The 24,674-nt window shown below is 35.8% G+C and overlaps 1 protein-coding gene across 8 annotated transcripts in view; it reads right to left on the reverse strand.

Moving 5' to 3' along the window:
* The window catches only part of kidins220 (kinase D interacting substrate 220), a 65,989-nt gene that overhangs the window by 4,264 nt on the left and 37,051 nt on the right, over positions 1–24,674 (reverse strand). The window contains exons 19-29 of one of the 8 annotated variants that reach the window (XM_008117730.3): positions 23,347–23,590; positions 23,076–23,164; positions 21,510–21,654; positions 20,553–20,715; positions 11,444–11,622; positions 8,384–8,610; positions 7,399–7,509; positions 6,234–6,290; positions 3,537–3,566; positions 866–1,006; positions 62–160 (exon numbers count right to left, since the gene is read on the reverse strand). In XM_008117730.3, coding sequence (XP_008115937.1) covers positions 62–160; positions 866–1,006; positions 3,537–3,566; positions 6,234–6,290; positions 7,399–7,509; positions 8,384–8,610; positions 11,444–11,622; positions 20,553–20,715; positions 21,510–21,654; positions 23,076–23,164; positions 23,347–23,590 — 1,485 coding nt within the window. Of the gene's footprint in view, positions 1–61; positions 161–865; positions 1,007–3,536; positions 3,570–6,233; positions 6,291–7,398; positions 7,510–8,383; positions 8,611–11,443; positions 11,623–20,552; positions 20,716–21,509; positions 21,655–23,075; positions 23,165–23,346; positions 23,591–24,674 lie in introns of all 8 variants that reach the window. The other 7 variants (XM_008117722.2, XM_008117744.3, XM_003215388.4 and 4 more) reach the window with 7 other exon arrangements.

Genomic DNA, 24,674 nt, shown 5'->3' on the forward strand with positions numbered 1-24,674 from the left:
CTCACACAACCACTACTATCAAGCTATGTTGGTTTCTGCATGAGACTTAAAACTGTCTTACGGCACTTCTGAAGAGATGCCAGTCACCAAAATTCATATTCATCTCTCGCTTTAGTTCATCAATGTTGCACTGTGCTAACACACGACCATTGATGTTTGCCTAAAGAAAAATAAAACGTAAAATAGATAAATGTTTTACGTCTGTAAAAAAGTGCTTTGAAAGGTAGTATAGAAGAAAGAGGAAGAGGTGAAATCAGAGAAAGTATTCCCCCAAAGAAGATAAAATACGAATAAGATAAAGTGAGTAAGTGAAAGAAAGTAAAGAATATTCAAAGAAAGAACATGCAAGGAGGGAGATACTCAGTGAGACACTAGCCAATGACATTGACCTGACAACAGATGAAAAGAATCTGAGGAGAAAATAGTTCTTGAGCTTGCACAGTGGGGATGGGGTGGGACTTAATCAACAAAAACTACTTGGCTCTGGAAGTTTCTCTGCATAGGCAAAAAAAACCCACAGCATGAGGCACAGAGACCGCTATAAATAACTGTCGCTTCAACAGTATGCTATACGTGAGAAAAAGGAGTCAAACTTACCTGATGCAAAAATATGTATCATGATAGTGGGAGGGTGGACAAGGTTGGGTTTGCGGAGTGAATGCATGCTGGAGCACCTTCTCTACTGAGTCTTTCCAAAATAAAGAGTTTTCAACAAAGGGGGATGGGGAAAGATTATGAAATACCTCTTGCAGTCGTATTTGGTAAAGTCCCACATAAAGATATGAAGGCACATAATACAGTAAAAATGGAGGTTGGAGAGAGTCTCATTCTTTTATGTAGGATAAATTTTCATGTGAGAACTCACCTTCTTTATGGTTGCAGAGTACTGAGTTAGCATAGTCTGGTCTAATCCTTCTATTTGTTTCAGTTTCTCACAGACTGCATCAACAGTCATTGAGCTCAACGGCACTTGAGGTGCTCCTGACCCAGCACCGGGTACTGTTCCCTGTGAAAGGGAGAAGTAGATACATGCAACATGTTCAGATATTAATTATGCCCAATCCACATTTTGCCTATATATAATTGCATGTTATTCCCCACTGAAGGCAATATCACCAGAAGCTGTGGATACTCCCATACAAGGAGCTACCCATTCCACTGAATAAAGTATCAACACTTACAGATTCTCAAGATACTCATGAACTTTTAAAATCAAATGAACCAAGGAAATCTTGATCAGTTCTGCGATATACCTATTCTTCAATGACACTGCCAATTCTTTACTCAGGGCATTGGCAAGTGAGCAGAGCAGGAAGTCCCATTAGGATAGAACAATGCAAGATGCTCTGAACATCACTGGTGACACATATCTGTCATAAGAGGTTCTGGTACATTTGGAGCATAATAAAGGAGGATGAAGGATGTGCTCAAGCAAGATGCAATATCATGCTTTTGCATCTGACCCTGGCTAACCCTGGTTAAGTTCTAACACTTGCCTAGTGAATTAAGGTGTCACAACAGAGTTTCATCCATACAAATAGTTTTCTATCTTCTATAAGTATCTACCATAGCACTAAGCACTATGTAAGAAATGTCTGTATGTTTTCAATTTGTGCATGATATATATGTGAAAAATGCACGTCCAAAATTGATACTATAAAGGTTACAACAAGGCAAAATTTCTTGCTATGGGAACATCTTTTTAACAAGATAGTCAATCTCAATTTTTTAGGCAAAGGTACTCAACTTGCTCATTTTGGTATATATTTTCCAGATTCAAAATCATCCCACTTTGCTGAAATATTCAACCATCTCCTTTTTTCATATTCCAAAAGACCGGAAAACTCACTGATTCAAGGACAGATAATGGAGACATAGGATTAGGAACTGGTGACGCCACCACAGCCATAATGGCAGAAGTTACATGATTTCATCTAGAGAATCTTTTAGACACTGCAATCCCTCAAACACAGAACTGCTTCAATAAGCAATTATTGTGTTTTTTCACAGCTTTCTAATGCCTTTACAGAAAAATGGCAACAAACCATGGGGCTTTTACATGCAGCTAATTTCTAGGCAGACCTGACCAAATACCTAACAGGGTTTATTTGCAGGTCAAATTATGGCAACAAATATGTTGAGTCCAATAAAACAAGACCAAAACTGTGAGATGCAACACAGAAATAGAGCAGAGCAGAAAAATATCTAGAGAAGAGATGGCCATGTTGGGTCCCAAAAATGTCTTCATTCAATGCTAAAGCCAGGCCATTACTGAAAGCATTTGAAACCAAATGAAAGCAGAAACAGTAGGGATGCCTGGTCTATTTAGATACTCTGTGTATAATCTATATATTAGGATACTACTGTAATTCTAAATTATTTTGAATTAACACCAGTAACAAAAAAACCCATAAAATCGCTCATGAAATCACAAAAAAGGATTTTACAATCTTCTACATAAACAAGTTTTGAAACTATGTATGTAAAGGATTGGCTTCCAGACATTACAGTGATCAAATACCAATCCTTACTATTTCCCTTATTTCCCTTTTCTTCTTTCCTTCTTTAAATCAGTCTCTCTTATCTCCTAAGCTCAGCTAACATAGCCAATAATGATAGGAATCAATGTCTATGCTATTATTAGTTTGGTACTGAGAATAAAAAGATAGCTTTTAATGTGATAGTAGGTATAGTCTGCATCCCCATAAAAATAGGTTCAGTGAGGCAAATCTTTTTCCCATATGCACCAAACAAGACAGACTTTTGTTCATATGCTGGCTGTTGCTTCACAGACAAGATAATGACGATTTCCATCTTCAGATTTAATATGTAGCAACAGCAACCAAGGTTGTACAATATAACTAATCTCTCTAATAATGAAGAAAATGTCCTATAAAATTGAGTTTTGATTTGGAAAATTTCATTTTTATTTAACATATTCTGCATTCTGTGCTACGTTTTCCAAATTGTAATTACAATTGCAACGTTATCACTTTTTATCCATATTACATAAAAAAACAGAGGGGAAAATAAGAAGGGCTAAAATATAACACTATGGCAGTTGGTGGATTAATTCACTAACAACTAGAGCTTTCAGCATACAACATAAACTAAAACAGGATTTTTTTTTCTCCATAGAAATTATGAGAGAATAAAAAATTGATGTCAATGAATGAAGCCTATGACTCAGTTTAATCCAAAACACATCTAATAAGAAGCAGTGACTAAAGAATAAGCAATGCAAGTGCTTTTAGTGATATTTGTTATAACATAAATAATAATTATACACACATATAGCATAATTATACTGAAAAATGATTTCCTCTAATTTTAATGATTTCAAAAAATGTTGACAGAACAATTATTCTGATAAACATTTGCCATGCACAATCTACAAAGCAGGATGTCAAAGCAACCCTTAAGGCTGGAAAAGTGCATTAGTGTATAGATGGCCTGCATGATGTGCTAGTACATATGTACATTCTGTAATGATAATATATAAAAATAAGTGAACGATTTGGAGAAAGTTGCTGTACCTGTCTATGTCTGTTTAACCCAGTTTTACACTGCTTTAAGAAAGAACAAGAAACAACAGCTTAACATGAAACATTACAAAACGCCTATAAAGAAAGAACTAGTATAATTATTTATATTTCCACTTTAGAGTGATGAAGGATCACAGCTGTTAAAAAGGAGGAGTCACTCAATTAAAAGATGCTGGTCAGAACCCAAAGAAACATGCAACTAGTCCTAATCAATACAAACATCTATTCTGAAAGACAAGCTGCTGTTGAACTTTCAAAAGCAGTTTGTGATACAGGAGCAGGTGAACTGCTGCTCAAGCAACAACATAATCCTACTGAACATTTAGAAGTTCTTATGCAACTTAAACCAACTCTTTGGATCCCAGCCACATACAGTATACGCTAAAATAGAGTTCCCTAGTCCATATTTCAAAAATTTCAGTAAATTTCACACTTCTGACTTGGAATAAAATTCCCACAGAACATTGCATGTAATTTCAAGATAGAAAATGTTTATTTTTAAGGCAAAACAGATGCCTCATATTCAGAAATTGCCAATATTATTAACAAGATCAGGCTGCAATAAAGGTATATTTTCTCCCTCATGACAAAATGCCACAGGACCTTATTTAATAAAAACCTATTCTATTTTACTACCCTGTTTCCCTGAAAATAAGACAGTGTCTTATATTAATTTTTGCTCCCAAAGATGTGCTAGGTCTTATTTTCAGGGGGTGTCTTAGTTTTCCATGAAGAAGAATTCGCATTTATTGCTGAACAAAAAAATGAACATTTATTGTATACTGTACCGTAGTTGTCATCACAAACCAGCATAACCAGACAAACTGTGAATCAAGAATTTCTTGTTATTACCATTATTTTCATGTACAACAATCTATGGTACGTACATTTACTAATCTTGCATGTTCCGGTGTTCTGTTCAGCAGGTATGCTTCCAAACAAAAACTTTGTTGGGTCTTACTTTCAGGGGAGGCCTTATATTTAGCAATTCAGCAAAACCTCTACTAGGTCTTATTGTCAGGGGATGTCTTATTTTCGGGGAAATAGGGTAGTATAGCTACTTGTTTATTAAGTTGCTACAGCCAGTTAAAAGCCTCAATATTTGTAACAAAGGAGCGAATAACTGTGACACTTCAGCTATTTTTAATTTATAGTTCCCATCAGCCCTACCCAGATTACTCTATGATGAGGAATTATAGGAGTTGTAACCTAAAAGAGCCAGCATGGGGTAATAATTTTAGTATTAGACTACAAGGCTCAGCCATAGAAACTCACTAAGTGACCTTAGGCAACTCTCATTTTCTCAGCTACAAAAGAAGGCAAAACACAAACTCTCTCTGCACAAATCTTGCCAAGAAAGTCCTGTGATAGGTTACCATAAGTCGGAAATTACTTGAAAGCACAAAACAGATCCAAAAGAATCCAGAAGGCCACAATTATCCAGCCCCAATCTAGAACAAACTTGTACAACTTAGCATTCTCTATGATTTTTGGACTATAGCTCTCAGCATCCCCAAACAGTAATAAGCCTACTAGGACTTTCACACTAGCTGTAGTTGATGGGACACAATACAGTGGTAGGGAGCATTCCAGAAATATATCACATAATTATTAAATGTTTCCTTTTTTAATAAGTTACTAGCATGTCTAGTGCAGACCCCTGAAAAGAAGTTGTGACTTAGATCTGCAAAAAATTGCAAGACAGTGAAGGATCAGCTCTCAAGAAGTGTAAGAAGTACATTATTGTTTGGTAGAGACCTCCACTCCACTGGAGTTGTGGTTGTCACCACAATAAGCAGCAGTGAACAGCATGGAGGAGTTGGGAGAGGAAAGGGAGAAGGGTGGAATCTTTTGTCTTTTTTTCCAGTGTGTGTGTGTGAGAGAGAGACATACAGACAGACATAGAAAGACAGAGAGAACATCCCCTGCCCCAGTATTTTGAATATAAAGACAAAACCAAAGCCATGCAAGTAAAAGCTGATGCAGAAACAGGATAAAGCCATTAAGAGAAGACGTGCCTTCCATTTTTACTGACCAGAGGTTCTGCTGAGATGTGGGTTCAAAGAGGTATTGTGTATGGAATTTTATGTTACCAATTGTAAAAAAAAAAAGATTTTAAAAACTGGAAATAAGATCCAGGATCAATGTAACATGTGAATATGTATAAACAACAAGAAAAAGCAGAATACACACAATTAATGTCTGCCTTCTCCCTAAAGCTTGTAACAGTAACCATCCATCCCCACAGCTGCCATCTAATCAGCTTTGAACCTGGCAAACTGCAACAGCTTTATGCAACTGAATAAGGGTAAGTGTGCATTATTTGGCTAAAACATTGAACATCACTCACATCTACTAAAGTGAACAGCTAACGTCCTAAATCCCTTTTACTAGTCAGAACAATACAACTAAATGAAAACAGAACATACTGTACTCTACTGAAAACACTGTACTCCACAGACTACTGAAATGCTGCAAGGGGAAGGCAAATGAAACAGTACATTTTAAAGTAGAATATTAGCTCTTGTATTCATTCACAAACTATGCTTATTAGTCTTCATCTACTCTATTTGCTCATCAAGCCACTGATGCAGTGTTAGTGGACTGCAGTTATAATGAAAGCAGGCTCATTACTGTTGAAGAAGCAATGAGATGCTACGGTTCCACACCACGTGACTACTCATTTACCATTGAGGGGTCTGTGGGTGAAGGAACCCACTCATCAGCATCTTCCTTGATAATATCCTAACAACAACAACAAATCATTATGATTCGCACAACACTGTTAAGCATGCAACAAAAATATGAAAGGATAATGGATGAAAAGATTATATCCTACAAAAACATTATTTTAAGTTGCTCAAAGGGAATAAAAGACTTTCAAGAGCTAAATATGATCCATCAAGAGTTTTGTCCTGACCTTTGAAACCATACTGTTTAATCACTCAATTTGGAACACTGTTTAAAACATTCACATTCCCTCCTGCCTTCCTTGTTCCTTTTACACTCCCAACTCTTTACATGGCTTCTGCATTAGCACGAAACTGTAGTTCACTGTTGCATCTGAACGAATCCAATCATAGTTGGTACAAACCATGATTAACTCACAAACCAGAGATGAAAGAGAAAAAAACGGAGCACATGAACATAGGGAAATGATTCAGCACTGGAACCGAACTGAGCCTCTGTGATAATTCAGCAGATCAGACTTTCAAGGGAAAAGGGAAGAAAACCCATCAAAAGATAAACCTTTGAAGGCAATTTATGGCCGACAGGCCTTGGGTGGTCTTTTCTTGCTAAATATCAATTTTAGAATAAAGTTTAGAAACTTCCAACTAACTTTCCCCTAAAGTTATCAATGGTTCAGATCAGAATATAATTTCAATACAGGGTGTGTTTTTCAGCATTTTCTATTTTTCTCTAAACTGACAACTCAGTGCATGTGAGTTCCTGTTATAACAATTAAAATTTATGGAATCATGCTACTGTTAGTACATAAACAAGTATAAAGTTCAGTTTCTGTCCAGACAGAAATGAGAATTTTAACTGAACAAAATGTATTTTGTTTCGTATCTGAATGAAAATACACAAATATTTAACTAGGCTTCAGGCTACTACCAGGACTCAAAGGTCATTTATAAAAACCCTTTGAATATAAACTTGTTACAAATTTGAAAGATGATTCATTTCCCAATCTTACCTAACTTTGTCTCCAAAATTTAGAGAAAGTTTCTGAGAAAAGTTCCTTACACATCTATGTACCAACATTAAACACATAAATTTGTGTTATTACTCACTAATATTATAATGTACCAGTAAGTTAACATGTTCATTTACTGTTTGAGATACTTACTAGACCACTGTTCTGTTCCCTGGACAAACTCGATTTTAGTGATGGACGTGAGGTGAGATGAGAATTGCCAGGGTAATACCTTGGCATGTAAACATATGGGGCAAAGAATGGCTATGGAAAGAAACATGTAACAAAAAGGGACCATTACAAAAATCAAAAGAAAAAACTTAATTCAACAAATACGACTTACTTAAAAAGGTAAAACATAAAAGTTATTAAAAGTGTTCACTTCTTGAGACAATTTAAACAGGCCTATGTTGTTTGGAACATAGGTGCAATTGATAGGTTGGTACATACCCCACTTGAAGTCAGTGCAAGAGTTCCAGTTTAGTTCAATGAAAGACAAACATTAGGGTAATGAAACACTTTTGTAATGAGACAACAACATTTACACAGTTTCACTTGAGAGCTACTAAATGATGCAGTTTAGAACTACTGCCAGAACAGCCATGCTAATGCAAGTTAGTTTAATTCCATTCCAGTAGTAAGAAAATCCCATGGGGCAAAATGTGATAGGGAGATAATGGTTCAAGGATCTAGAAAATGAAATCCAGATCCCCAAACATTTGATTGCCCCTGATTTTCAGATATTTTTAATGTACAACAATAATAACACGCTGGTCCACTCTCCATGTTGGTTCAATGTATGAGCCAAGTCCAAGCCTATACATTGGACTCTGCATGGATATTCTAGAGTTAATTTAATCCATGCTTTATTAAACAAAGGAATAGTATCTTCTGTGCATAATGTAAAGCATGGGTCCTGGTCTTTCATTCATTTGCTTGCCTCCTACAATTGTGCAATCCATAGCTATTTTCTTCACAAATTTTGCATCAGAGCTGAGCTGTGTCACACACATGTAATCAAAGGCCATCATGTTCATCAGTTTTCTGCTAATGACGTGAAGTGATTTTAACCAAGCTTTTAAAACATCTGACAAAAATACAATCCTGTGTAAATGTAAACAGTGACTCTATTTCTTACCCTATTATAGAATGGATGCTGAGGTCCTGTCATTCCGCTATAGTAACTGCTGTGCGGTTGTGGTGATACAACACTCCCATTGAATGGCCCATTAAAGGACTGTGTTGAAGAACAGGCTGATGATGGCTGGCTAAATACCGATGAAGCTCTAGGAGCTGCCTCTTGTAAAGGCAATGTGGGATATGGGATTGCCCCAATGTTAACTTGGTCTCTTGCAGCACGGACATCTGAAATGTAACCAAGGCACACCGTCAATAAATAACACTACAATCTGACAAATTATACAAAAGATGACAAAAGTCCGCTTTTCTAACACTTCAAGTGAATCTCTTTCAAGGTTCCTTGATCATTTGTTGTTCTCACTAGAAACAGGCACATAATATCAGTCCCCTTTGCATCGAGGAGGCAAGCACAAAAAGCTTTAAGATCTGACAACAATAAAAGATTTTTTCTGTTTCCTCAGTTCTTAAAAAAAAAACAGGCATAAAATGCAACCAAAGAACTGATTGGAAATTCTGGAAATTGTAGTCTAAAACATAACTTTTTAAAGAGCTGTGTGTACAACAAAAGTAGGAATGAATTAGGGATGTACAGAATAATAAAGTTGTAACATGCCTCTTTGAAGGAGATGGCTTCCCATGGCCAAAGGAAAAGGAAAACTGATCTGCTTCTTTGAAAAGTGGAGAGTTTGGCTTATATACCATATTTACTTAAACCTAATGAACACCTTTTTTTAGCTAAATTACATCACCAAAATTGAGGTACACATTAAATTCAAGGGCAAGTTAGAATTGTGCACGTAAATCTATCTGCACCATTAAGCAAGAGGTCCCAACTGGGGGACATAGGAGGAAGAGGCTTGGTGGGAAGATAATGGTAGCTGCAAAAAGCAGGGTGGGAAGGTGCATCCCTCCATCAGGCCTGGTGGGCAGCTGATTTCCCACAAGCCTTTTCGCAGCCACTGACATCTTCCCATCAAGCCTGACAGAGGGATGCACCTTCTCACTGGTCTTTTTGCAGCCACCACAACCTAGCATTGTGTTCAAGAGCAAATCCTTTTTTTGCAATACTGCATTACATTAGATTGCACATTATACTCAAGTGAATATGGTACTTCCTTTTATGTCTCCTCATACAAACACCTGAAGAATTTTACAAACTCTTGCTGTCATTTCTCCTTGTCTTGCAGGCAAGTAGAGTAATCACACTAAATATATACCCCCCTTTCCCCCTGGTTTTTCTTAGAAGAATATGAATCATTGAAATATTCCCTTCAGAAATAAGATAATACTCTACATCAAGCAAGTTTTTCATCTGGAACACAGAGGGGAAGAAACATGTTTAAAATCTGTAAATAGATGACTTTCCCCAAATATTATGACCTAGAGGGAAATGCCAGGACTTCTGCAGTGCTCTCAAGGAAGCAAAGAGCTCATTTTGTCCCCCAGTGAGTGCTTTTGTTTTTAACTGAGGGCCATATAAATATATCTTGAAGAAGGCTGTTCTGAATTGTTGCTGAGTCACACCATTTGGGAAATAGGGGGGCTTAGATCAGGGCACTTCTCTGCTAGAGTGGTTAGGGTGCCCTAAAGTCCACTGGGGAGAGCCAAATGCAAATATGTTTGCATTCTTTTATATTTGGAACAACGGGGGAGGGTTTTATAAATAGATTTGTAGTAGTGACTGATTAACCAAGGATGAAGAGAGTTTTTAAAGCAGATTCTACTAATACATTATTCTCTACTGACAATATATCTATCTATATATTCTAATCTGCCCGAGTATTCTTAGAAACAAGAAAACATTTTCATAACCTAGGGAAAATATAAAGTTACCACATGAGTTCTGACCAGTTAAATATGGAGGTACGTTACTATAAAAAAATCAAGAAATAATTAAGTAGTAACCTCCTATTTCATTATGAAAAGGAAAACATACAATGAGCATGAAAAAGTCGAAACTACTCTGTTTGATAAAAATATGAGACTAGACTAGATGAGTGTAAATTACATAATCAAACAGATATATCATGCAGATATTTTGTACAATTTTTAATTTTTGCTTTAATTTTTAAGCTGTCTTAGATATAACAGGTAGCCTACAAATATCTTTTAAAATGCATAATATCATTTTCTAGAGGAAATCACATCCATCCTCTCATTCAAAATGTATTCTAATCAATAAATTACAACTTGGGGGAAAACCATATAAGTATTCTTTATGATAATGTATCTCTATATTATCGGTGCTGTTAAGATTTTGTACATCAAATACTGAAAGCCCAGCAATTTATTTATTGTATTGTATTGTATTGTATTGTATTGTATTGTATTGTATTGTATTGTATTGTATTTATATTCCACCCTTCTCATCCCAAAGGGGACTCAGGGTGACCTTACAATAGGCAACAATTCGATGCCACATAAAACAGACATATAATAAAATAAACATGTACAGTAGAGTCTCGCTTATCCAACGTAAACGGACCGGCAGAATGTTGGGTAAGCAAATATGTTGGATAATAAGGAGAGAATAAGGAAAAGCCTATTAAACATCAAATTAGGTTATGATTTTACAAATTAAGCACCAAAACATCATGTTATACAATAAATTTGACAGAAAAAGTAGTTCAATACGCAGTAATGTTATGTTGTAATTACTGTATTTACGAATTTAGCACCAAAATATCACGATGTATTGAAAACATTGACTACAAAAATGCGTTGGATAATCCAGAACGTTGGATAAGCGAGTGTTGGATAAGTGAGACTCTACTGTACTTTAAGAACATAAAATTAAAAAGCATATAAACATTAAAACCAATTATTAAAAACCACATTTAAAATCTAACTAGCAACAAATGAAATAAATTACAAAAATATGCAGTCCTAGCAATATCAAGAACCAGCCACTCTCTACTAGTTGCTCAAAGAATAAAACCAATAGTAATCACACTATTTGATTCTGTCTATTTCTTGTTTCCAATAACACAAGTTTATCTTAATTAGATAAAAGAATTATACATTAAAATAATTCCCAGTTATTTGGCAATATATTTACCTGCAATAATTTCTCTGAGCTTTGGATCAAGATTTACTGTACATGGTAAAAAGGTTTTTACATCACGTGCTACAAGAACTGGAGTTCGTGAAGACAAAAACACTTCAAAGTTTCTAATATCCCCATCAATTTCAAGTAGAGGCTCTACATCTTTAGTTGTTGGAATATTCTTTGAAATTCTAAAGAAAGCAAAAGAATCTTCAGATTATTAAATGTTGGTCTATGGAATTGTCAAATATTTCTTTTAAACAACAGCCATCAATAATAAACCAGCATCAAATATCCTATTTATCCTGGATAAAGTTACTAAAGAAAAAACACCACTTAATCATTGTGAATTTTCATATTCAAGTCACATAATTAGAGTACAAGATGACTACCAAGCAAATCAAAACAGCGAAGAATGGGTTAAAAAGTTTCCTAACAGTCTGATTTTTGCAAAACAAGATTGTAAAAAGAAAAGGAAATACCACTTAAATGAAAAGTAACAGCTGAGAAGTCACATGATGCAAATTAGCTGAACGTTAATGCCAATTCTGATTAAGTCTGAATGTGAATAGTGTTCTGCACATGACGAACAATGCTCCTGTTCAGAATCCAATAGCTTACTACTGGTTTATGGACTTAAATATCTATTCTAACGTTCTGAGCTCAATACATTCAACTATTATGTTGAAAAATATTTATGTAAATTATAATGCCTTGCCAAAGGACCACAAAGCTATGCATCTGTGCTTCTCAGATTTTTTTTAAAAAAATCTTAAAACAGTTCAAACAAAAAATTATTTGTAACATTACATGCCACAAATGGCCAAGTCAATTCAGAAACTAAAGAACTGTAATGGAAGCAGGAAACATCTGCTGTCTTTGATGGTATCTTTTTTTCTTTTAAAGGAGATAGTAAGAATTTTCACAGAACTGACAAAAAGTAATATTAGGACACAGTGGTGAGTAGTAAGTGTTCCTGCAGAGTACTATGTATGCAAGATAAAGTTCCTTACAGGGAAGTCTGGGACAAAAACAAAACTAATCAACTTGCAATCTTTGAAGAAATCTTGCTTATGAAACCAAATTTCCTAAATAATTAGAAAGCTGGTGATCAAAACTGGTGGCACTCAATCCTTTTTTCCCCAGTGTCTTAGACCTTATCTCCCAGAATCCCTGACCTCTGGCCAGGCTGGCTAGGGCATCTGGGAGCTGAACTTTAAACAACCAGAAGGGGAAAAATTTGGAACCACTGACCTAAACAACTGGACAACTGAACTGAGTCCACAAAAGGAACATCAGTCACAGAAGTTGTGGTGTTCAGCAGAAATTATGGCATCCAAATTAGAGTTCCTAGTAGGAAATGAAGGAGAAGTCCCATTTTAACTTCTGTATGTTTCACAATTTGAAACTGTGTAGGTATAAAAGTATACACATACACAAGAGATGCCAGTGAATAGATGCCAATAGACCAGCTTACCTGCTGGTGTGGACAATTTCTCAGGACAGTTATCCCACATTGAATATACTGTACTTTGTAACAATCGTGGCATTACACAATTGCCAAATTCTCAATACATTTTCTTTAATCAAATGCATTCATTGAGGAGATACTCACATGATTGAGGATGGATTAGCTCAACCTCCAGAATTTTACTGCTATTCTGTTTTGAGTTACAGGTGTGATTGTATCATAATAAAGTTTCCAATATGAGTAGAGCATTATAAATATTCATGGGAACTCAACTTCAACTTCGTTTCTCTTATCAGTGAATTCTTAATTTGGATGTTCGATAAAGTGCTCGTGCCATATGATATGCTAGCCTTTCATTTAAGGAACCTACCAAAATCAGTTGGTTTGCAGTGCCTCATGAGGGTACATATCAAGGTCCAACCAGTTGCCTTATATATATGTCAACCTGGCATCAATTAAATATGCAGATATAGCAAGCTGTCATTTAACAGAATATGTTTTGAAACCCTGAGGCAATCTGCTATGACCACATCTTTGAATCCACTAGTCTTTTTATCCAAAGAAAACTTAAGACACTTGTGACACACAATTATAGGCCAAATATCACAACTGAAACTGCCTGCTTAGGTAGGCAACCCACAGCAATTCAAACGTTGTAGTTGAACTCTCATTATTCCTCACAACTGTGTATACTGATTAGACCTAAAGGGTTTTGCAATCCAGTAATATCTGGAAGGCCCAATAGCAGTCTATATTTGCTGCAATTAAACTAAAGGAACTTGTTGAGGTAAACAGAAATGTGGAAATGTAAACAAAGCTAAGTGAGATCAAGTGGTACTATGAAATGCTGTGCAATATGGCTACCACAACAGCCTGAAGTGGTGCCAACTGGAAGTGACACCCATACACATACCTTGGTGACAGTCAAAATAGATCAATTATTTTGTGCATGGTATAAAATATGTGTTCACTGAATCATCAGAAAGCAAAGATGTCATTATCTCAGCCATTCAAATGGGCAAGGTTGGAATTTGGAGTATTTTAGATTTCAAAATGCCAGCCAAGGGATGCACAACTTTTATATATTTTAATGGGATTAAATGCCTTCCTCAAAGGCTTCACTAAAAGAAACAAATTAACTCCACTTATTACATTAACAAGTACAACATAAAATTCATTACATTATATAAAAACAGAAGTATTACATTATTATACATAACAGAGGAACAACTGGTTCTTCTTTTTCACTTTATACATGGACTCTGATTACTTGAATCCATGCATAAATATCAGAGAATAATAGTCTCTACTTGTGTTCACTTAATGGTCCATTTTTTTGGAGTATGTATTATACAACTCTGAACATTTTTGTTTAAAGATATGCATATGAACTATGTTATGTATGCTTTCTGAAAAAAATGTTTAAATATTCTTATTTTTAAAAGTATAAATAAAAAATCTCACACACATTTGTGATAGAATGAGGAAAAATAAGTTTAAACATAGCATTGGAGTAGTAGTGAGAAATGCTTGTTTCCCCTTTTTTCACATTTATGTATACAACAAAAATCAAATGATTTAGACAAAGGGTTTTAGCTCAACACATAATTGCAACAAAATTATAATAATTGTCCTAATTAAAATAATCCTGAATGAACAGTTTGTCATCTTAATGTTCCAATGGTTTATAGAAGGATCTCCTTAATTAGCTAAGATTGCTTTCCAATGTTATTATCAAATGCCATTCGTTAAAAGTTGAATGATTTAGAAAATAATTTAACAAAAGCAACTTTATCAAACCAACGTTTTCCAGCTGAATAAAGCAAGCAGATGTATCATCAAATTGCTATCAAACTAAATGAGGCTTTTCATAAGGGGAAAATTAACTTTACTACCAACACTAAAGATTTCAGATTTTTATACACTCAAATTTATCTAATAAGATAAAATGTATATCATTTATGCTTTCTCTGATAATTATCCTGTAAATACATTTGAAATCCTTGCAAAAAAGTAGATGAGAAATAGATCTATTTGCTTAAGAAAAACGATAATTAAAAAAACTATTTAAAAAAATATTGTTCATTTCATCAAAGACTCTTTATTGAAATAAATTAAAGCAATCAGAAAGAATAAATACTGGTTTCCCTATTCATACAAGTACTGTATTTTAGGCCATCTTCTTTTGGCTGGGGTGAGCAAAGTATGACTTTTCAGTTGTTGGGCTGCAGCTTTCACAGTCTTTCATCTTTGACAATACTGGATAGGGTTGACAGGAACTGTATTCCAACAATATTTAAAAGAAGGCATATTGCCCTGTTTGTTTTATTACAAAAGCCCTCATAAGAGTGCATACATAAATTTTAAAACCAGGGCAACTGTAAAACAGTCCATAACAATTTTAAGGTTTAAAAAAGTTTAACACAGTATGAGGGTTGGAATAATTCTATGAAGTTGCAGCATACCTCTGAAAAACTTAAGGCAGTATAGACTGCACCAAATGTTTTATTTATTTATATTTCAGTGCAATTATATAAGGTTAAAAATCCGTTAAGTATTCATTTGCATATGAGAAAACACAACAAAAACACAAAGGTTTTAAAAACATTTACGTAAGTGGTTCTATAAAATCACTAAGTTAAAACAGTTTCAAAAGCATTTGCGGCACAATTAAATTCTCATAAAACAGTTTCACTGGGTCAGCAGAAATGTCAGGCTGAATGGAGAGTCCTCCAGCTGTTTGCTTTATTCTATCTGATTTACTGCAGATGGTGTTGAGTTGCTAGGAAAATGACATCACACAGCCTGATATGGAAGAATGACATCAACAAAGCCAAGCACAGTCGAGGACAATAATACTGTTGCAATTTGTTGTTGAAGGCTTTCGTGGCCGGAATCACAGAGTTGCTGTATGGCCATGTTCCAGAAGTATTCTCACCTGACGTTTCGCCTACATCTATGGTAGGCATCCTCAGAGGTTGTGAGGTATATGACTATATATCTCACAACCTCTGAGGATTATATACCTCACAACCTCTGAGGCTTAAACCTCACAACCTCTGAGGATGCCTGCTATAGATGTGGACAAAACGTCAGGAGAGAATACTTCTGGAACATGGCCATATAGCCCAGAAAACACATAACACTGTTGCAGTTTTATGCTATCATAAATCCCTTTATGCAATTGGTTGCACTTACTCAGAGATTATATGAAGGTGGTATCCTATCACAAGCCCTATGGCACCTATACAGACAGAGGAGCTACTTAGGAGACACATGCAGTCTTCCGCAGTCAGTGGGCAGCTTTATTGACAACTAAGCAATGGATGTCTTGTGGTATCACCACTTGCCAATGTAATTCAATAACTCCAACATAATTATGCTGTCATAAGTTTAGAATCTGCAATTAGTGAACAAGAATCCAATTAAAACTTCCTACTTCTTCTAAATGACAATGTCAGGGTAGTGTTATAAGTCCTTCTCCCAGAAAAAGAATGAACAAAAATATACTTTTCATTGGGAACAACAAGAATTCACAAATCTATCTTTTAAAAAATGCTATTGCAAATATTTCTACATGTTCTAGAAACTGCTTTAGTCCAATTCTGGAAGAAAGGCAGCACACAAATTCAATAAATAATTAGCTGGATAGCTTCACCACTCATATTACCTCATTGGGATGAAAGTCTACTATTTCAACTCTCCAAATAAAGAAAAAGGAAGTACAATAGAGTCTCACTTATCCAACGTTCTGGATTATCCAACGCATTTTTGTAGTCAATGTTTTCAATATATCATGATATTTTGGTGCTACATTAGTAAATACAGTAATTACTACATAGCATTAATGTGTAATGAACTACTTTTTCTGTCAATTTTGTTGTATAACATGATGTTTTGGTGCTTAATTTGTAAAATCATAACCTATTTTGATGTTTAATAGGCTTTTTCTTAATCTCTCCTTATTATCCAACATATTCGCTTATCCAACATTCTGCCGGCCCGTTTTATGTTGGATAAGTGAGACTCTACTGTATTGCACTAGCACTATCCAAACACCCAAAATATCTGTAAATATCTGCTTACTAGCCTCTAATCTCACTCTTCCTTGATGCTGAATAAACCCAATAAAAGGCTTTCTGGTTTACAAGGGTGGCATGATACAGTAGTCAGACACTTGAAGCAAACTGGGAGATTCTGGACCAGACATTAGCTAGCAACTTATTCTGAATATTCGGAGATTTTTCAAGAGGACGAAATGGAAAAGCAAGAACTATGAACCTTAAACTCGGGGGATGGGTAGAGTGTTTCCAGGACCAAAATCCATACCACACAGGTGGCATTTTACTGTTTATTATGGTGGATAAAATTTTTGAGATCATTCCTAACCTCGAAGTTATAAATGTATGTCTTCCAACATACTGTATAAAGGCTACACTGTTGCGCTTGAAAGCAAATATCAGACATCCTATTAAGATAAAGAGGAATATAAATTCCTCTTTATTTTACAACTGCCTTGTAGATGTCTTCATCAAAATAACTGGTAGTATTAGTGCCATCTGCTGGTAGAATGCAACTAGTTGATGAAGATCAATGTAGGTTGCATTGTATTCACAATTAACCTGGGAGTGCATTCCACTGAACTTTGTGAAATTTCTGAATAGGCCTGTACACTGGAAAATCTCTTCCAAGACAGTTAATTTAGTCCCTGCAATACAAGATAACATATCATTTACAGATCTTGGAAATGTTACATTCCTGTAATGTAAGGCCCTAATCATGATTCGTAGCTGGAAGTGGCATTCCAGAGCCTAAAGTCTCAAAAAAAACTCTGCACATGACATAACTGTAGTAGAAGGACAACTGTTGCCACATCACAACACAAAGACTCTCATCTGTTATATCTGTCAGCTCGCTCTTTTTTCAATCTAGCCAATTATTTCCTGACACCTCCCAATACAAACTGTCAAAAGCTCCAGCTATAGCAGAGTTCTACAGCTGACAATTTGGAACAATACAAAAATACGGGGTTGGCTCAAAAGTCAAGAAGTTTCAATAGTTAATAATGCCTTTATTTTTATTTACAATACAATATATTGCATCTATAAGAAATAAATTTGCATTATGTGTGAAAAATCAAATCTTGTAAATAGTGTCCAATACTATATCTCTCATATATGTGTGTGTGTGTGTGTGTGTATAGCCTCTTTGTGAACTAAACAAGCAAAAAGGAAGGGACTAGCTGAAAAACAATTCCAGACAAGTTATTAGAAAAGCAATATAGATATGGGAATATGCTCCATCTGTACCACATTTGAAAAATGAAATAGATAATTTTGATTTCAGAAATCCACACTGAAAAAATACAACAGTTATACATATACTAGCTGTGCCCGGCCACACGTTGCTGTGGCGAAGTATGCTGGTATGGGAAATAAAAGTACTGAGGAATTGGTGGTAGTTAAGGTAAAGGGTAAAGGATTTCCCCTGACATTAAGTCCAATCGTGTCTGACTTTGGGGGTTGGTGCTCATCTCCATTTCTAAGCCGAAGAGCCGGCGTTGTCCGTAGACTCCTCCAAGGTCATGTGGCATGACTGCATGGAGCGCCGTTACCTTCTCGCCAAAGGAGTACCTATTCATCTACTCTCATTTGCATGTTTTTGAACTTTAGGGTTGGCAGAAGCTGGGGCTAACAGTGGGGGCTCTGTCCGCTCCCCCAATTCAAACCTGAATGAATGTTGTAATTAGGGGAAATGATTAGCACGTAATGGCCTTGCAGCTTTAAAGCCTAGCTGAATTTTTTGTTGGGAGGTGTTAGCTGGCCCTGATGGTTTCCTGTCTGGAATTCCCTTGTTCAGAGTGGTGTTCTTTGCAATATTTTATGTGCTTCTACTGTCTGTGGCCCTCAGAAAACATAGGATTTGCCAGACTTTGATGATGGGAATACTTTGTTGGGAGGTGTTAGCTAGCCCTGATTGTTTCCTGTGTGGAATTCCCCTGTTTTCAGAGTGTTGTTCTTTACTTAGTGTTCTGATTTTAGAGATTGTATTGTTCTGTATTATTCTACTACAGTAATTATTTCACATTACAGTACAATCTCATTTATCCAACACTTGCTTTTCCAGTGTTCTGGATTATCCAACGCAGTCTGCCTTTTAGTAGTCAATGTTTTTGTAGTCAGTGTTTTAAATTCATTGTGATATTTTGGTGATAAATTTGTAAATACAGTAATTACTACATAGCATTACTGCGCATGGAACTACTTTTTCTGTCAAATTTGTTGTATAACATGATGTTTTGGTGCTTAATTTGTATAATGATTACCTAATTTGATGTTTAATTGGCTTTTCCTGAATCCCTTCTTTTTATCCAACATATTCACTTATCCAACATTCTGCCGGCCTGTTTATGTTGGATAAGTGAGACTGTACTGTATATTTATAATCTTATATTATCTGCTTAGAACTGGATTATATGAGGCCCCTTCTACCCAGCTGGATAAAATGCACACTGAAGTGGATTATATGGCAGTGTGGAGTCAATATAATCCAGTTCAAAGTAGATAATATAAGATTATAAATGGGTTATATAGCTCTGTGGAAGAGCTTTGAGTATACACTGCCATATAATAAAATCTGATAATCTGTGTTTTATAGGCAGTGTGGAAGAGGCCTAACTCTGCCTGTCCCCTGGGCTGAGTAGGTTGCTAGGAGACCAAGTGGGCAGAGCTTAGCCTTCTAAATGGCAGCAATTGGATAAAAACAATTATTCCTTTCCCTCTAATTAGGACTTTATTTTTCTTTTCTTTTTGTTGTATCAACCTAGAGGCGTGGATGATGGGTTGTGTTGTCAAATTTCGAAGTTGGGGGCCTGTAGTTTTGTTGGTCGCCATGATTCCATCACTCTTTTATATATATAGATGATCTTGAGAGGGCATACACCAAAATTATAGCCATGGAAGAAAAAGGTATCAATATCTTTAAAAGTATTAAAATCCTCAAAAAAGGCAGTTTGTACAGATTATTAATAGATAATTATTTCATGCTCTGAGAGATGTGGGCTAAACAAAGCTTGGTATTAAATGATTCATTCAGAACCACATCAGTTGGTGTTGTTTCTAATAATTGGCAAAAGGTATGCATGCAATTTGCATGGTCATGAAGAAAACCAGCCACACAAAACCACTCACTCTAACAGATGCTTGTAATTAAGCAATACCTTAAAGACGGTAATAAACAAACACACAGGCAAGTACACAGAATACCATGCAATGACACGGATGTGATGGTAAAGGAAAAATTGAGCACCCCATCACTTCTTTGAACACAGACACAACAACTGGTCTGCTGGAGAAAGAAATCTCTCTCATCAACCTCTCCGAGGGAAATTCAAAATACTTCAAACTCCAAAATTGTCTCCAAAGTAGCTAAGATAGTAACTTATTTCTTTTCTGATGATTCAGTGTATACAAACTTTGTTTCATGCACAAAATTATTAAAAATTGTCTTCAGGCTATGTGTGTGAAGGGTATATGAAACATAGATTAAATTAATTCTGCATTTAGATTTGGATCCCATCTCAAAGGCATCTTGTTATGGACATATATGCAAATACATCATTAGCAGACATTTCTCTTAAGTCCTACATACCTCTCATAGATTGTTTTTAAAGTTAACTGATCTGCAACTCCATCGGTTTCTTCCAAATATAATATAAGCCATGATGTCCTGTATGGCCACTGCTCTGTCAAGTTGATCCAGCTAGCCAACCTATCCCAGTTGAAACTTATCTGATTAGCTCTCAATAAGCGTCCTGTAAGATATGAAGTTCAATTTAGATAAACCACAAAGTCTGCAGTCTTGCAATATGTTTATTGTGACCATTGAAAATATCAAAAACAGTAAGCAAGCTTGAGTTTTAAGATGGTGTGTATTGGAAATTGAAGAACCTCTTCTTAAAAATACTGTTCACATCCCCTCAAGATAAATGTTTAATATGAAATAAAAATGCAAATTTCCTAGTCAGCATTCATTCACACCTCCAAACAACAACCTATAATTCTGAATGCATACAGTAAATCAGGATTATAATGCTATATTTTGAAATAAGGCTTTCCAAACACTCCAACTAGTATGGTTATTGTTAGCTGGAGGATTCTGTGAGTTGTGGTCCAGAAAAGTAACTCCATCAAGTACATGATGAAGATTTGTCTATCAATCTGAAGAGAGAAAAGTAGGACTATTTTATCACTTCCTCTAAGGGCCCTTCCAGTCAGGCTCTATATTCCTGGATCTGATCCCAAGTTTTCTGCTTTAAACTAAATGATATGAGTCTGCACTGCCAGATAATCTGGGATAAACAGAAAACCTGGGATCAGATCCTGGAATATAGGGCCTGTCTTGAAGGACTCTAAGAGATTAGTTCAATGACCAAAGACTTTTCTCAACCTAGCAAATCAAACAGGTTCCATTAATGATTTTCATCCCAGGCATTCTTTGTTCACTCTTCTTCATCCCTATTTCTTTGCTTTTCCAATACCTACAACATGCAGATTACATTTCTTAAATTGATGACCTTGTTTTGCAAAGTCTGATCAGCAAACATACCTGTCACAGAAACAATATTGAGCAATCGCCTCATAGTCTGTGGACTAATATCGCTGAACCAGTCTTCTGTAACTAATAGTTTAGTCAGGTCAAAAGACATTTGACGTGTAATGGTACGCTGCATTTGTCTTCTCCTGTAAGTATCCTAATTATAATAAAAACCAAACAGGTACATTTAACATTTATAGTTTAGTAAACAACAAATAACTATCAGCATATCCAACAGGAGCATATGAAAAAGCACTTAAAATCCTTCTTTGAAATGACTTTTCAAAGAAAATTTATTAGGAGAAAATATTTAAGTATCTTCAAAAGATGCTAAGGCAATAGTTTTCGACCTGGGATCCCCAGATTATTTGGCCTACAACTCCCAGAAATCCCAGCCAGTTTACCAGCTCTTAGGATTTCTGGGAGCTGAAGGCCAAAAACATCTGGGGACCCCAGGTTGAGAACCACTGTGCTAAGGCATCCTGTAGCATCTTTGAGCAGCATCTGATGGAAGTAGATTTCAATCTAAGAAACCTCAAAGTTACTACAAGATCCCTTTTCATATGGATCTAAACTAACTCAGCTATATCTTTGAATGCTTAAAAAAATTGTGTGCTTTCTCCAGTCTGATTTCTCTTTAAGCACAATGAGTATGGCAGAGGAAGCTGTCCAAGACAGCCTTCCCAAAGCACTTGGCTCATGGACAGATTTGCTGACCAGGAAGCCACAACAGGGACAAATAGGCTACTTTTTTGCTGGCAGCCTTTCCCTCCCAATGACAATTGTCATCCTTTTCTTTCTGGGATATGGCAAGCATCATACTAAAGTTATTACAGGGAATCAGGTGCTGAAAAGTCTTCAGGATAAGCATGCCTGTTGATATACTCTGTGAAGAAACAAACACCAGTGCAAATCCTTGGCAAGAAAGAAATGGGCAAGAAAGAATTGTTTGATTATCTTTTATAGCTTACAATAAATTCATGAAGACTGCTTTAATTGTTTAAAGCAGTCTTTAAATTAAATTAAAACTTATTTAAAGCAGTTTTAATTTATCTTATTGCTGAACTCCATTTATGCCTTTTCTCAAAAGTTGGGTTTTACAGTATTACATTTGGACTTCTGCTGTGTTTTTAACAGTTTTATTATAAGTTGCATTATTTCTGTCTTTCCAAAAAGAGAATGTTGCATGGGATTAGCCTAGATTCTCAAACAGCTCTTTCCACCAGCAATTTTACATCACCATTGGTCTCAATTTTATATCAATACATGGCAGTGCCTACCAACACAGGTACAATATTCAGACACTGCTTCCTGCACAGATGCATTTCTGTAGGATTTTCACTCTTGAAAAGTTTAACAGAATTGACTGACAGTAGTTGACATCCTAAGGCAGGCCTTAGGCCCTCCATATGATTTGGACTTTTGCTCCCAAAATTCTTCTCCGCTGGACAAGGTGGCTAGGGCTTCTGGGCGCTGGAGCCTCAAATACCTGGAGGGTCACAAGTTGTGCAGGCCTGTCCTAAGGTATTCTCATGGGTTTTCTAAATACAGAAATATTTCCAATTTTCTATTTCTTACCCGTCTGTTAAGAGCAGTTTTACTTCCAAGCTTGGTCACATCTCCCAGACTATTCTGTGAAACTCTTCGGTCTACTTCTTCATGAAATCCTAAAAAAAGAAAAAGAAAAGAAAGAAATCCGTATTTTCCCTCATTGTTGCAAGCAGCAATTTGTACTATGTACTCTTAATATAAAAACATGAGGATGAAAATATACCATGTATTGCTAATATTGCTAATTAATGCTGATATTAAAATGTGCTTGTTTTTAATGTTGTAGTTGCTACTATACCTGAACTATCTGTGTATGGAACATCTCCATTTGTGGTAGCAGCGACCATCATCCTTTTAGCACTACTGAGTCCACGGCTGTTCAGAAATACTGGTAAATGAACTATATTCCTCATGTAATCATGCCCATTTATATTTGAGTCCCGAAGCACACTGTTCAAATTCTGATTTATTGCCTTTATAATGATGTGTGGGTCACTAGCAAAAATGGCAATAAATGGACCTTTCGAGAATAGGACTCGAACCTGTGAAAAGTGGGGGGAAAGTTGAACTATACATCAGTAAAGATTATAAAAACACCACTTATAGTTGAGGGTCAAATGTCCTGGACTGAAATACATTAAAGATGCATGCTTCTGATCCCCTTTGAACAATGGCTTGTTCAATATGCTGGACAAGCAATTAGAAAATGGGCTGTATATTATAGGGGACATAATAAATGGCACTCTAATATGCTTTGGTGACTTGATTTGTAACATGGCCATCCTGCAGCACTGTAACCACAATATCCTGCTGAGAGGTAAAGTTCAAAAGGCACTATAGAGTATGTGGATCTATAGTATTGTTTGCTAAATTGAGCTTTTGTACTTCTCTGCTTCCACTGCAGCCTCTGCAATACTGCTCCTTAATGTACAGAGAGACCTGTCAGAATTGTTTGGGATGTGACACAGAAAGAGTAGAAAATGGAGAAATCTGCTGCAGTAAATTAAAGAAAAAATTAAAGATAGAGGGAGAGTGATTTTATAACAGCTTTCTATTTAAATGAAACACTGTTTCTCGAGCTACCTGAATCTGGGGACAAGCACCCTTTCTCTCTTCTATGTGTGAGGGTCTCACAATATACCTGTGCCCAATGACTATAGCTAGTTCTTTTTTCCCCCTTGAAACTCACCATAGACTGGCACTAGTCTATGATCACCTCTTTTAACAGAACTAATGGAAAGAACAGTGTCTTATCCCTTCTCCCTTTAGAGTTATATCACAAGGTAAAGTGACATGCCAATTTCCAACTATCAAGTTTACTTGCTCCACTTCACATTTAAGAACCTATAAAATCATTTATATACATTTTAGCCAAGCAATTTGTGTTATGTCTTCAAGCTAATTATGATGAGTAGATTACAAGTGTAGACATATTTTACTTGGGAGTAAGCTCTCTGATCTCAATAGTATTTCAAATGAGCATGCACTGGCTTGAGTTGTAAGTTCCATGAACAAAAGCAATGAATCTGAAGTATCTAAACTAATTTGTTCCACTGATATCAACAGGATTTAGTCACAAGTAGGCACTGAATCCAAAATTGCTCTACATAAAACAAATGTAATGCC

Source organism: Anolis carolinensis, chromosome 1 (genome assembly GCF_035594765.1).
Source record: "Anolis carolinensis isolate JA03-04 chromosome 1, rAnoCar3.1.pri, whole genome shotgun sequence".
NCBI classification, from domain to species: Eukaryota; Metazoa; Chordata; class Lepidosauria; order Squamata; family Dactyloidae; genus Anolis; species Anolis carolinensis.